This window comes from Amblyomma maculatum, chromosome 10 (genome assembly GCF_055883805.1).
Source record: "Amblyomma maculatum isolate TAMU_Amacu chromosome 10, ASM5588380v1, whole genome shotgun sequence".
Lineage (NCBI taxonomy): Eukaryota > Metazoa > Arthropoda > Arachnida > Ixodida > Ixodidae > Amblyomma > Amblyomma maculatum.
In genome coordinates, this window is record NC_139353.1 from 55,799,704 (window position 1) to 55,815,386 (window position 15,683).

General features: G+C 43.2%; 1 protein-coding gene across 1 annotated transcript in view; it reads left to right on the forward strand.

The window, feature by feature from the left end:
- LOC146176541 (uncharacterized) overlaps positions 1–9,475 on the forward strand; it is a 65,614-nt gene extending 56,139 nt beyond the window's left edge. The window contains exons 6-7 of the mRNA XM_084582825.1: positions 3,328–3,436; positions 9,298–9,475. Of these exons, the coding sequence (XP_084438951.1) occupies positions 3,328–3,388 (61 nt within the window). The 3' untranslated portion in view covers positions 3,389–3,436; positions 9,298–9,475. The remainder of the gene's footprint in view (positions 1–3,327; positions 3,437–9,297) is intronic.
- Positions 9,476–15,683: the final 6,208 nt, after the last annotated feature.

Below are 15,683 nucleotides of genomic sequence, written 5' to 3' on the forward strand. Positions count from 1 at the left end.
GGAGAAGGTGCATGTTTAAAATATGGGCGAAGATATTACGCTGAAAAACTGTCCGCCATCAATATGCAATGTATCATGACTTATACCGTATGCAATATATAAATCTCCGATAATGATATAATAAATTAAAAACAAGCAGACATCAAATGCCTAAAATATTTATAGGCCGATCAGCTTTTCCTAAGTTCTATTTAACACAAGAATCTATGGCACAAGAATCGCGTAGAAAGCCATGGTAACCATACATTTCAGACAATAAAAAACAAAGAAGGTTCCATAATGGTCAGCCGACAAATGAGGATAGCATGAGTGTGGATCGTGTAATAAAGACATTCCGAACAGTAGCCAGCGATGTTTTTACCGTATAGCCTTCATATATAGCTAGAAATTGTTTGGCATTGTTCAAACCTCAGCAGTGATGCCAAACTTATAAAGTAATGGTGTCCAAAAGTGGTGTTCTATAGCTTTGGGAGATATTTATAGCGGACGTCCAGCCTCCATAGTTCTCCACAAAAAATTGGTTTCATTCGAATAAGGTAGGGCGTCGTACCGAAGTAGAATACCGTCACAGTTAGTCCGCTCGTGGTTACAAAAGGTATTCAGCACAACTTACTAGGAACAGCGGATGACAATAAACTTAGATTAGCGTACAATATGTGATCCCATTATATCATTGTTTAACTCACGGTTCGAATCGCAAACCATGATCAAAGTCATAGACAGCAAATTTAGAACAGTGGGCCCTATTTCAAAAAGTGAATATTGTTCTCACTGCTAAAGAAGGTGACAGCAATTTGCAATAGGCGAAAAATCGTATGAAGACATAGTACAATATACCTACGTATGGCAGGCGTTGGTTGCTTATGGAAAAATTGTAATAACCAAAAATATAAAATGGCTGTGAGTGATTCTGCGCAGTATTCTGAGATCATGAATGGGGATACGTCTGCATTCCTCAAACAGATTAATAACATCTGTAAGTTTCGAGTTTTGCTTAGAGGAAGTATTCAGAGACTTCGAATGGGAGCAGTTAGGGATAAGGGTAGATGGAGAATACCTCAGTAATCTGCGATTTTGCTGACGACATTGCCTTGCTAAGCAACTCGGGAGATGACCTACAAATAATGATTGATGACCTAGACAGGAAAAGTAGAAAGGTAGGCTTGAAAATCAATATGCAGAAGACTAAGGTAATGTTCAACAGCCTCGGGAAGGAACAGCAGTTTACATTAATTAGCGAAGTACTGGAAGTAGTAGGCGAATATGTCTACTTAGGACAGGTAGTAACTGCAGATCCGGACCATGAAAAGGAAATAACAAGAAGAATAAGATTGGGATGGAGCGCATTTGGCAAGCACTCGCAGATTATGTCTAGCAGCTTACCGGTATCGCTAAAGAGGAAAGTATATAACAGTTGCATCTTACCTGTACTCACCTATGGCGCTGAAACGTGGAGGCTAACCAAGAGAGTTCTACTTAGGTTGAGGACAACCCAGAGGGCTATGGAACGAAAAATGGTAGGGGTAACATTAAGAGATAGGAAGCGTGCACAGTGGGTAAGAGAAATAACACAAGTTACCGACATTCTAGTGGAAATTAAGAGGAAGAAATGGACATGGGCAGGACATGCAGTGCGAAGAGAGGATAACCGATGGTCGCTTAGGGTAACAAACAGGATTCCAAGGGAAGGAAAGCGTGGCAGGGGACGGCAGAAAGTCAGGTGGGCTGATGAGATTAAGAAGTTAGCAGGGGTCAAGTGGATGCAGCTAGCACAGAACCGGGTTAAGTGGAAAAATATGGGAGAGGCCTTCTCCCTGCAGTGGGTATAGTCAGGCTGATGATGATGATGATGATGATGATAATGATGATGATGATGATGATGATGATGATGATGATGATGAGATGGCATGTTCATCATACTTCACTAAGTCTCCCAAAGCTGATGCTGAACTTTCTGCAGAAAAATACTCGACTTTCAAAATTCGACTTTGGTGTAGTGCTCTAGACAACGTTAATCTAAGCTTGTCTGTTCGCATCGCTGTAGGGCTCAATTGCACTGTCAGATTATATAGATAAATATCCTTCACATTTGCGCCAGCAGACCACGTGGCAAGTCCGAGATGAAAGAAGGTCTGGCAGTCTGTTCTCCTGAGGTGTAATGTCATTCACAGTGCCAATGACAGTGCCCTTGTAAGAACGCTTTTCTGATTTTTCAGCAAAGCACTTTTGCTGAAAAGAATATAAGATGATCAAGCGTGCTGAAACTATCGCAGATTCGCTCCTGCCTACCTTTTCACCTCCGATTTCGTTTTAGCATTTCTCACTCAAGGTAAACACAGCGCGTTGGTCACTGAAGTAAAATGCGATGGAGGAAACTATGCCCACTTTTATGTCGGTGTGAGTCGTAGACGTAGAGAACACCAAATCGCAAGTTCAACGTAATTTACCCACATAGTTATTGGTACGTTGGGATCTGACTTAGGCCTAAGTCCAAAGATCTCTTTCTTTCATTTTTGTGCTAAACGACCCGTCTTTTCTAGCGATGACAGAGTGGAACGCTGCTCTTCTGTTCCAGCTCCCTAGAGGGCCCAGCGGTTCCTCAAGCGGTCATTTTTTGGTTTAGAAGCAAGCTGTTCCTCTATTTTGACTTCTCTGCTGACACGCTTGGTATCTTTATCCACACGAAAAACTTTCTCTTGAAGCATCTGTTGCTCAGGATCGTCAGAGACTGCTCAGCGCCGGCATTATAGCTGCCAAGCGCTTAGACCAGAACGTAGTCTGAGTGAGGATTACAAGGAGTGAAGTTATATTTTCAGACAGAAATGACACCTTTATCTCCTCGGCACTAGATCGGGGAGGCAGGAGGCACCAATTTAGCTGCTGTCCGGGAGATCTGTGTCCCGGCAGCCTCCTGAGCTAGTCGGACAAAACGGATTGGGAACTCAAGGTCAGAATTGAGCAAGCGGGTCTCCCAGGACTTCCTTACCAGTCAATATATGGTCCCTGCCGGGTGCATTTGGTCATTACAAGTTTATATGGCCAAGTGACCCGCGGAACGCACAGTGGTAAACTGTTCTGATCTTTCATCCGGGAACACGTGGTTTGCCAGGATCAGATTAGGTACGTGTATGTTTCGAGTCGGCTCACATGACTGCCTTTGCTCTATTAATGACGACTTTAGTGTGGGTACCAGCTTAAGGTCCAATCTGTAATTTTGAATCACATCCCCATAGTTTGCCATCCGTCCACTGCTTCTTTGTCAGAGGCGGTCTGAGTGACCTTTACTTGCAGCGGTCACAACTTGTAAAGACCTGTATTGTTCTATAGGAGTATAGACATTTCACGGCCATCGTCAAGACCAAGACCAAGGCCTAGATTTGACGAATGAAAGCGTGCGCTGCCGGTCGTTCACGTTCCTGTACATCGTTAGTAACAGGTGAGTGGTCAAAAAGTGTATTGCAATTTTACATGCATCGTATGGGAAGAAAGCTGGACTGCGGTTAACGACTGACGCCTTGTGCACATAAAATAGATTTTGAAATGAAAGTTACACGATGCCTTGTGAAGTAAAAATTGTAAGGACATTACGACAGTCACTATGCGAAATTTGAGCACAGCTGCTTAAGCATTTTGTGGTTACTGATGCAAAGAATTTGAGAGATGATTGCATGTATGTATGTATGTATGTATGTATGTATTTATGTATGTATGTATGTATGTATGTATGTATGTATGTATGTATGTATGTATGTATGTATGTATGTATGTATGTATGTATGTATGTATGTATGTATGTATGTATGTATGTATGTATGTATGTATGTATGTATGTATGTATGTATGTATGTATGTATGTATGTATGTATGTATGCATGTATGTATGTATGCATGCATGTATGTATGTATGTATGCATGTATGTATGTATGTATGTATGTATGTATGTATGTATGTATGTATGTATGTATGTATGTATGTATGTATGTATGTATGTATGTATGTATGTATGTATGTATGTATGTGCGGATGAATGGATGGATTATGTATGTATACAGGTAGTGAAGTTAAAAACCACTCTATTTTTCACATGCCACACAATTTCTCATAGTTTACAGAGATCGAGGCTATTCGTTCTCTTCTGAAAAACATTGGCTCGTGACTCTCTCATTCAGATGAAGTATATTACACACTTCTTAAACGACAAATTAACGTCACTTACGGGGAGTGAACTTCGCTGATCAAAGGGTACTTTACGCTCCGCAGTGCTAAATGAATGGAAGAAAGTACAAATATATAATTTAAAGAAAAGGTAGCGTTGGGAAGGTGGTCAAAAAGAGCCTCCGAAATCATGTGATCCCAGGAAACGCAGGTCCATGCGGTTCGGCATTGAATGCCCGGGTGTTAGCTGGCCTTCGCTTTATTCCACGTGTAAAAGCAGTCATCCGGTAGCAGCTCCCAGGGAGTTCCCAAATTATATGGTTTAATGTTGCGATTGACCGCCGCAGTGGCAGGTCAGGCTAATGTCTGAATTAAGGAACCTGGAAGAAATGTATTGTTTAGGAAATGTTTTATGAGTTTGAAGTTTTCTACACACCACTGGTTCTCTCCAGTCTGTGTTGTGTGGTGTAATTGTGGTATGAGGTGAGCGGTTGTCCTAAGGACTCCAAGCCAAGATGAAGTCCACAGCTCAGCCGGCTTCTAATTTAGCGTATGCTTGTGCTTCCTCATCGCCTAGGTTCCCCGCGTGCTCTGGCACATAAATAAATTCAATATATCTTAATTGTCCTTTTGGGTTGAGGAGCATCTCCCTAGCAATTGTGAAGATTCTTCCTTTGATATAATTAATACCTCACACCTAGAGTCGCTCAAAATGGTGCAGGCTGTGGTTTAGGACATAACCACTGCGATGGCTACTTCTTCCACAGTAAGGTAGTTCGAGGTTAGGATGATTTCCGACATCGTCTATCTTTACAGTCTTCATACATTGGGTTGCGCGACCCCTCAAGGGGTGAAACTGTGCGGCCGCCGTCTCTACACATAAGAAGTCAGTGTTTGCCAAGTTTCATGCAAACTCGCTGTACCTTAAGGCCGGCCTGTTGCCTTCATGGATTCATTGTCTTAAGTACTGGCTTTATCATGAACCCTTTTCTCATGTTTGTTGGTACTGGTCCACGGAGTTCATCATCAGTTCCCCTTCGATGCCAAGTTTATGTAAGATGGCACTTCCGTGGGTGTGGTGCCTATCGCGTCGACTTGCATTGTCCGTTGTGGTTCTTTCATCTCTTCATATGTGTTGCGTACTCCAAAGGTATGTAGTTTTTCGTTCACCGTTTAATGAGAGAGGCCTAGAGCTATTCTATAAGCCGACGTGATTATAGTATTGTTCTTAGCGACCTCGGCCTTGCGAAGGATTAGGCTAGAAGTGCATGCGTTATTCTGCTTAGTATGAAGGTGTTATTGATTTGAAAGAGTAATACTCTTCCATTCCCTTCTTTCAATTAGCAATGCGCCTAATAAACCATGCAGGGTGGTGAACAGATCCTTTGATTGCTTCTGCCATAGTAGCGTTGCCCGGTTCATAGGTATCCTTAATCCAAGAATATGGATTTACTCGACTTCGCTGAGTTTATTACTTTCACTTCAGCCAACGGAGCCCCTGACTGCGGATATGATCAACCCCGCCCTTAAACCATTACAATCTCCAAAAATAAATGCTTTATTCCACCGCTACTATCATAATCGCTATTTTGTTTTTTGGCTTATCTTCTAAGGATCAAAGCCGTTCTGACATGCTCGGCGAGCACTCGGCTTTTATTGCCTTTTTTTTTTTGTACTGCGCTGGCGGCCTCCTATGCCGCTTCTTTCCATCTGAGCCTTGATGGTTAAGTGCAAAAGCAGAGTGCACTCATAGATACGAAACTGACAACTGTATAAATGTCGTTAAAAATGTTCGTACCTCCAAGCGTACGCTTCCGAATATTGTTCTTAATGTAACAAAATACAAAAATTTCCCAAAATGTGCTATCAGGCCATACCTGTCTTACATTTTTGAGCGCTGGTCACGTGTCCAGCCAAGCCCAGTCTGAATCATATCCAATATCCATGCTCAGAGAAAAAACAACATGGGAGACAGTATTGAGTTTTCCTAATCTGCTGTCGAAAGGTCTCGGATTGGAATTTAGAGGGGATAAAGGTAGGTAAAGAGTGCACAAGAAAGGTACCAGATATGAAATGTTGAGAAGGGGGTGTCTCGGGGCCCCACACTAACACCGCAAATAATAACAGCGATATAGCTGAAAATGGCTTCGCCGCAGTGCCAAATCACGCTTAAGTTTAGAGCTGCATAAAGGGTTATATTCCGCTTTTGTGAAGTGATCGTTTGTCTTTCGTGTTATAAAATAATTGCCTATACAAATATACACACTATAGGTAAACCAAAGTTGTATAAATGCCGTATTACATAATACATTTTTTAACAAAGAAATTTCGGCCGGTGAAGTTAGGCACTTAGCCCTCAAATTCTGCTCTACGTAGGGTCAGCTATGAGAAGTCACATCGGTGCCCACTTTGGCAAGTGCACTTACGTCTCGCCGTTTAGCGTGGCAGTACGCTCGTTTCAGAAGTGACAGTCCTCGTAAGTGCACTTTATTTCTCGCGGTTAAGGGGGTATTATACGCCCCGCCGAGCAGGCATATAGCCGCGGCGCTCCAAAATTTAAGACGCGAACGCAGGAAGACTACTTAACGTTGTTGTGCTGCTGTTATACAGTACGCTGGGTGCGAGGTTAGAACATGGCGCGGTGCACCTTCTCTGACAGAGATGTTACTAGGATTTAACTGCTACCACGGCCTTTATCTTTTACCTACCTTTAGCCCCTCTAAATTTTAGTCCAAGACCTTTCGATGGCAGATCACGAAACCTCAATACTGTCTCCCATATTGTTTTTGGTCTGGGAATGGATATTGGATATGATACAGACTGGTCTTGGCTGGCAATCTAGTGCAAATTAAGAAAAAAACTGGCTTCTAGCGGTTTCATTACCGAGCGACCTTAACCTTTGACAGTTTGGAGCATACACCGCTACCTCATGCGAGGGTGAAAATTATTATGCGGATTCTTCAAGCCTACGACGGCGTCCCGGGACTGTTTCATCAATGCCTCGTAACCGCCATGACCTAAACAGTAATTACCGTGCGCATTCGCTCGCTAAACAGCTCAGGCATCCCGAACCACTAGCCCAAAATCGGGACTGCGCTATCAAAGTGTGACCTAAATAGGACCATTACATTGCCAGCATACTCCAATGCAGAGACGACGATTTGTGCTTCTTTTTCATCAGGCTTCAGATGACTAAACACAGTTTTCGGCGGGGCTAAATCAAGCCATGAAGGGTGTCTCTATTGCATAAAACTACCAGAATATCATCTATGGACTGCTTTCAGATCAATCACACCAGTGAAACTGAAATCTGCGCTCAATCATGAACATTTCTCGGTCTATAGTAACATCTTCCTATTTCTATTTTTTGCCGCAAGTGTTTGTGACTGGATAACATTTAGAAAGCCTGTACCAGGCGGTGTATTTACCAACCTTGTTGAGAACTCTGTTCGTACGTTCCTATCATAATTAGATCATCAGTTCTATCATGCGCTGTTTTCTAATATGGGTGTACAACCACGTCCATAGGGCGCGATGCATGGTTTATACGTGCGCTGTATGCATGTCTTAATTTTATGGCTGAAGCTAAGGACAAAATGCTGTGAATTCTTACTTGCAATACTCATTTCTTTCCCCTCTCTTTAAGGCTGCAAGTGATACTCTTGGCAACTTTTGGATATACTTAAAGCAGAAAATATCTCTGAGTCATCGACTTTCTGCTTCAGGCAGATTTCAACACGTATTAAAGAGATTCCAACATTTCCTCATTAAAAAAGAGATAAATTGATATAGGCATTCTTTGTCCCTTTCTGTTGCTCAATCAAAAAGTAGAAGCCTTACTAATTGCTTGCGCCATACCTTTCCCCTTGAAGAAAATATACATAACATATCTACCAATAAATACTAACCTCTATTACCCGAGCTTTGAATGGAGCTAAAAAATTAGGATGTCCAGCACCCACAATAACCTAAATAGAGATGTGTAGTGTAGTTATACCATAATTAACCCAACAGATGCAGGTCGAATCGTATAGTTAGAATAATTCTGACCAAATTTGTATTGCCCTGATCTGTAATGCCCAGAATACAAAACCGTAGGTCTGCAATTTGACGTATTACTTTCATTTACAGTGTAGATCAATGTAGTCGGAGACAGTAGGAAGTCATGTGTCTCAATAAGGATAAAACTGCGGAAAATTTACCGTTATATAAGACGACGAGTACTTTTAACTAAATCTCGCTGAGGCAAGACGTACAAGACAGTGCAAGTTATTAACGATATAATAAAAGTGCTTTTATTTATAAAACATATGTTGAACTTTGCAGTGGCGAAGTTATTAAAAACTGAGGCCTAAATTCGTTTTGGTCCCCAAAACATCGCCCCATCCTTCATCCGAGCGTAGAGCTGAGATCGAACTTCGAGCTCTAATAGCAAAGTCTTCGACTTTGGTGCGGAAATTACTACATCTAGCTGTGTCACGTTTGGCTTTTTTCGGAGATGCTCACGATAGGGACGCGCCCAGTTCGGAACAGAAAAAAGGAATTGAGGTTTATTCAGGTTTGATCGTCGGAATTGAGGTGGCCGTGGATGTGAAGCCTTGCTGGATGATGCGACTATGGACAGATGGAGCGAGAGGAAGAAAAGTAGGATTTCAGTTTTGCGTATGCATAACAGATCCAAAAATATGACATTCAAATACAACGTGGTGCCCGTCCCCAAATAATGAGGGGAGGTCATGATGTCCTAACCAAAGAGGCCTCAATAAGAAACTGCAAAAGGTATCGAGTTTCGCACACACCAAAGAATTCGCACACTGCAGTGATAATGACTATAAACTTCGGTAAGAACAATCTTTTTGTTGTGTCTCATGCTGCAGCGGCTGCCTCATAGAGGTTTAATTATATTTGAATCCTTGTTGAAATTTGATTTTTTGCATTTCTTCTCTTTAATAGGTTTTATTATTTAAACGAAAAACACCATAGCGTATTTCGCGTGGAAATAATATTAGTACAGCACACAGTTTAGAACCTAAAATTTGGTGCTCACAGCAGCGCCACAGTTTTGCACAACACAAATCATTCTTCACCAGACTGATGAGAAGAAATTATCTTACTTCTTCTCTTGCTCCACTTTGTTTCAGGCTACATGGACAGAAAGCTGGGCAAGTTAGCTTTTGTTATTCGCTTCAAGCAGCGCGAAAAAGGCGAAGATGGAACAAGCTGTACAAGAATTTGGCTGTACACAATTTGTCCAGGCTTTTTTGTATTTGCATTTTACCTGCTTTCTGTAACGTTGTTTGCAGACAATAAATAACCATATGAGCATTTTTATTCTTTGCTTGGACGAGGCTGGTAAGCGTGTAGCAGCCAAATGCTTACGATATAAAATAGCACTGAACAAGTATTGAGTGGGGAAGCCTCAGTTCGCAATTCGAGCCAGCATTTCGAGAAGTGGACTTGTCATATTTCTTCTGGCATCTGGGAATTGTCTTCGCCCAGAAGAAGGAGTGCCTATTTCTAGAAACTTTGGCTCGAATTACGAGCTGAGACTCCCCCCCCTCTATCCTTGTTCAGTGCTCATTTATTATCGTGTACCATCTTCTTCCTCTCGTTGCAACCTGGTTCCTCTACAATATAAAATAATTTACGAGGCGGCCTTTCACGGTCCAGTGTTTTTCCAAAAATTATCGCACTTGTTTTAAATCAGTGGGTAGAAACGCTATATTGTAAATAGGCGTAAACGCTTGACATATCAAGTGAGATGTACTTATCCATAGCAGAGCGTCGAATTTAGTACGAAACGAAAGTGCGGCCACCGCATGCACGCATCTGAGTAATTTCCCGGCTTAAACTCTCCCTGCATACTATGACACGCACATCGCGGCATCGAGTAAAGCGCACTCTATAGGGCGTCAGAAGAACCTGGGTTTCCTCAATCCCTAAACTATTGGCGTTGTCGTTCATCACAACTTCATTTGCATAGACTCTTAAAGACGAATTGTTTGGTACCACGCGCATGTATCTACGGCCAGGGGTTCTCAAGATATGTACCCGACCTCCCTCCTCCCTACTCAAATTACGACCATTTCGGGCCGTTAAACGTTCTTGGTACCACTACTATATCATAGCGAGAGTGGACTTAGTCAAGTAATTTTATTACGATCGCAATACTGCACCAGGTTTCGGCCCGTCGCGTCGCCCCTGAAATGGCTACGTTTGACCTTGAACAGCCGCGAAGAAGAAGTAGAAGAAGAAGAAGGACAGAAAGAAGAAGAAGAAGAGGAGGAACGCTCTGTCACTGGCAGCCAATGCTCTCGCTCCACATTCGGTTCATAAGCGTTGAACCCTTCTCATTTATATTTGGGCTGGTAGCTTACGCTCTCGCGTTATACTGTTAAAGGATGAGCTTAAGTGTCCCCGATGATGTAGCACCTTACACTGATAGGGCGTGACAGGGGAATAATGTAGAAGGCAAAAGAAGCTTCCGTCGTTGCTACCACAGATCAGCTATAGGTTAACCAGAATTAAACCACTACAAATGTTTTTCGCCCACAAACCAAACTAATTGTCAAACGGCACCGAATCGGTCGTTAGTCGTGAGGCACTGTATATAGCGGAATCAATATGAGAGTGCTTTAGCTTAAAGAGCTTTGCGATAATTGCTTGATTAGCGAAATAGCGGAGCAAAAATGCGCATGCGCTGAACGCTAACAGCAAAAAAGCGCTACCGCATGCACGCAATTTGAGAAGTTAACTCGTCTTTCGCGCATTTAGTGTGAAAACGTGGCGGCGTAACTTGGATCGGGCAGCCGTGCGCTTCAGATGAAGACAGAGTCGTTGCAGTTCCGGTTGGCACGTTTACGGTCAAATACTGTCATCTTTCGCTTTCAGTAATCTTGCTTCAACGATGATGTGCAGTGTGTAAAGAAGTTGTTGTTGAGATTCGGTCTCTAATCTGATGCACCTAGGCCTAATGAGGTTGCCTACGAAGATGCAACCCAACCTCTTTTCGATGATTACTATATTTTACTAATAATCTTGGCTACTATATAATTATAATTTGCTAGAAAGTATTGAGCTGGCTGTGAAGCTTGCATTCCATCTTTTGATAGTTCAAAGCCTCACTTCAAAGCGGCATGCAGGCCGGGTTCTTGTAGCATACGTTCATCAATCATAGAGAAGAACAGAGAAGACGAGAAACGTCACATAGTAAAAATGTCCAGTGCCATAGTCGGAACACGGTGTAAAGGAAATATGCATGTACGTTTCACTGCTCATGACGACGTCGCACTGCTGCGAGAAGTACGGAACCTGAATCTGTTTCAAGCATCTGAACAACCGCGGTTGTCCGCGCATGGCCAGTTTTCAAGTGGTATTATATATAGCTTTCATTCCAAGCTTATACGACAGTAAAAAAAAAGAATAAAAGTAAGTTTTTTATGCATTGTGTGAATACTCAGTGCTGCAAATTTCTCCGTCAGCCAACTGGGATTGTTGGTTCCGACAGCCAGCTATGATTGTTGGCATCGCTAAAAAGGTGCAGAAAACTACCAACAGTGTAGTCGATCGCTTGAGCCATAACGCTGGACACCGCTAATGAATGCAAACCAAACATAGGTACCACATCTCAACAGCGGTTGAGATGCGCAAGCCGTCTTAGTGCAATACGAAGTGCTTGTTAGCCAGGGACCTTAACGCCTTGGGCTCTGTTGAACGTGTCTGGCACAGCAAGTTAGTTGTAAAGTTGCTCAAAAGTCGTTTTTCGAACCGGAAATGCTATTTGAACAGCGCAGAGTCCACAGCAGATATATCCAGCTGACCATTCTTCGAGTAGCACCGGCTTATAGTCGAATCACTTCTGCTTTGCAGGAAGATTTCCAAATTGTCGGCTTCAAACAAGCCAGTGCAAGCGAGCTCACGAGCACACGCTCCTAGATACCGTTCTGCGTACTCCACCCATGTCAACATCGACAGATATCGTGAATCATTCAAGACGCTCGATGGTATAGTTAAAAGACGAATGAAGAATGTCCAGATCAGAGTCCAAGCGCCGCGCTGGAAGGACACGCCGTCTGTTTTGAAAGCAGACGTGCGAAATGTTTAGAAGCAGAAGAACGTCTGTAGCATCTGTAGAAGCAGACGTTCGTCAGCTTCCAAAGCAGGCGGCGTGCCCTTCCAGGTTCGTCTGCTTCCACAGTCTCAACATATACCTTGTTTCATTTCACTGAACACTTTGTTTACCAGGCGGCGCTGGCAAGCACCTTGAATACATTCTCAATCGCTGTTACCTCATTCTAGATAGTTTGTGTACCGTTTGCTGAACGCTATACTCAAACTCGCGATTAGGTATAAGCAGGTTTCGCGACGAGGAAGTAAATAACCTTGAACCGCAGCACTCCTCCTCTCTGGTAAGTGGGGCGAGGTGATAGCAGTCGTGGCGCAGTTCATTGTACGGAGAAAGCGTACATGCGACACCGTATTTTGCCCACAAAGCATTTGGAATAGCCTAAAGGCGTCTGAGGTGCTCAGCCGATGCGAGCGATGCACTATATTTATATGCTTTATATTTTCTATGCTTTTCACATACCCAGAAGCTGTCCTGTCTTCATTCCTTTGCTTTCTTTTCTCCCCTCATTGATCGCTTCATTTCGGCTGGCTGCAGCTTAGCTGCTAACAAGTGCCGCGGCTAGCAATTTTTTTATATAACAATCAAAATAGATTATTCACAAAAGACAAAAGATTAACAGCAATGGCATGCGCGCGTGTCGCTGTACATAATTTGTTAGAGTTGTAACCCTTGCAATCGGGTGAAGAAGAGCGGCCTTGGAATTTCAAGCACCAACCGAAAGTGTTTGCCTTAGCACGCTTTCGTGCGATCTCAGAACGCCTTGTTGATAGAGAAGGGACAGGAAAATCTGAATACCCGGGCAACAACCGCAGTCGTCGGACAACAAGTGGATGATATTCTTTGAGGCGAAAATTCACAGATGGCGTTTCGCGAAGATAAGCTATTTCGGCGCACACTTCAGTGAATGTGGCCATTGAAACAGCAGCCATTCCGTAAAGCAAGCGAATCTTGCAAGTGGGCCTAGGGTGAGCTTAGAGTGGCCGCCATTTTGGGTTCCACCACGTAACCTATGGGGGCTACAATCTTGGATGGCATCACATGCCCTAGGGTGGACCGTATGGTGGCCGCCATCTTGGGCGGCATCCCGCGACCTAGGGCGGCCAACATCTTGGGAGGCTAGGGTGGCAACTCGCCTTCGGGTATACTGCTTCGGACTTAGAGAATTTCTAAATCAAGCCCTTGGTGGTCGCGGCTCAGACCCGGACCAACCAACGCGAAATCACCAAACATGAGAATTAAGAGCTATTGCTCTTCATAAGCCAGCGGTCTAAGCCGCGCTATGCCTAGATTATTCCACTGCAGGAATGCATTCTGGCCCATGTTCGCTTGGCAGTAACAAAGCAAAAATTGTCAGGAAACTTAGTTTAAATCAATGCACATAACATCAGTTTATTGTCCTTAAAGACCCCTGATGGGATGTTACATAAGGGGTGGATTTACACAGTGGAGGCGTTCACAGTGGTTGAAAAAGTCCATGAGCAGGATATAGCGGCGATATGCTGGGGATGGGCATTCCAGTCCGTTGCTGCACGCAAAAATTAATGGTAAAAAGAGCGTTATGGGCACGTGGACGCAAAACGTGAAGTCGATGACCGATGCGAGATGATCAGCGTGGTGGGAGTGCGCAGATGTATGATTCCTATCGTAGTGGCGAATAAAAGAACTTGTGAAACAGGAGAGAACTGCCAATGCTCCTTGGGGTATTCCTGCTCCAATACTGTAGCACAGGGTAATGTTGGCGCAGGGCAACGATTAGCGACTTGTGATAACGAGGTAACACTCTCAACTCAAGCTGGTTACATCGACGTGTAGTGCACATTCGTAATCAATACAATATTCGCTTCTAGTAGTGGCTTGAAGTGGGTTAAAGCAACAATAGGTCATAGCGTCTTAGCAACATGGGTGGCAGTGGACTAGTGGAACATGCGAAAGGAAGAAAATGGTCGGTCAAGCTAGAGCCTATCCTTAGCGAAGTACAAGGCACCTTATTGACACGTTGTGCCTATTGGTGCCGTTAACGCGATAAAACCACAATTGTGACGCGCGCTAATAACGCCAGATGGCGCCACTTGCCCAAGAGGCCGCGAAAGTGGAATAGCGGAAAGTTTGTTCGCCGCACTAGAATAACATCCTTGCAGCTTCGAAATGTCGTTATTAGAAATGGTTTTTAAAACGAATGTGCACAGTTAGTACTTATTCATCTCACATTGTTTTTAAGTACCTTTTACAAAAGAGATGAGAATTTTCAAACATCCTCGGATAGCGACCGTTTCACGCCATGATGCGCATCGACTTGGTGGACGGAACCGTTATACTCAATAGAAGCTGGGAATGTAGCCGTTAAATACATTCCTGCATTAACGCCCGCCGACCTTCAGCGTGCTAATATGCTTCGTTCAGGTGTATCGAATGAATGTTTTTGTGATAAATTGCAATTTAAACGAAATGTGTATGGCACGCTAGCGGTTGCCCTGTGTTGCCGAGGCCACACACCAATACCACACCAACCCCAGTACAACGCCGTGAAAAATTGGTACAATCATTGGCACAAAATAGAAATTACTAAATTTGTATATATTGGTCCGACGTATATACCAATATCAGACCAGTTTAGACGCTGCCAACATACGTGATAAGTTGGTTGGGCCGCTAGTATCAGATATTAGTATTTATTACCATTAAACAAGCAATTATTGGTACACGCCTTATTGGCACTACGGATGCTAAGGCATGCAAAGTAATTTCACCTTGACCTTTGCTTACTGCTGCCGACCTTTTCTTTGGATAAATTATTTTATTAGTTTGAAGTTCATGATTTTCTTACTACAATCCTTTCCAAACTACAATCTGGCATAAATTATTTTATTAGTTTGACGTTCATAATTTTCATACTACAGTCCTTTGCAAACTACAATCTCGCATGCCTTCCTTACCTAAAGAGCCACCAAAAAGCTTGTAATAAAATGAGAACATTAAAATATTTTCTAAAAACCTTTTATTGAGAGTTTTTATATATGTACAGTCGCACAAATTTTAACTGGCTTGCGCCATGGCTGCCTTTTCTGTTCTCCTGCATCTTAGGGTGAATAAAAGTTGCCGGAAAGTTCAGATTAAGCAAGGCCTTGATGAGCCTTTGCTTATACTTGAACTTTTCGCAGGTTAGCTCCTCTACAACGCTCGTAATCACCGACAATGCGGCAGGTACGCACGCCAGTTAAAGATTTGGGAGGCTGTACGTGCGGAATACGCATCCGACGCATCCGAAAGCTCGTTCACATGGTTTTCACGAATCACCATTTATTAAATGGTGGCGCTTGAAGTTTAGTGCAGAAAATACAGAGGCCGTTTATGTATTCCATGAAGCAGAAGCTCATATGGCCCCTGTCGACATTTTCCCGC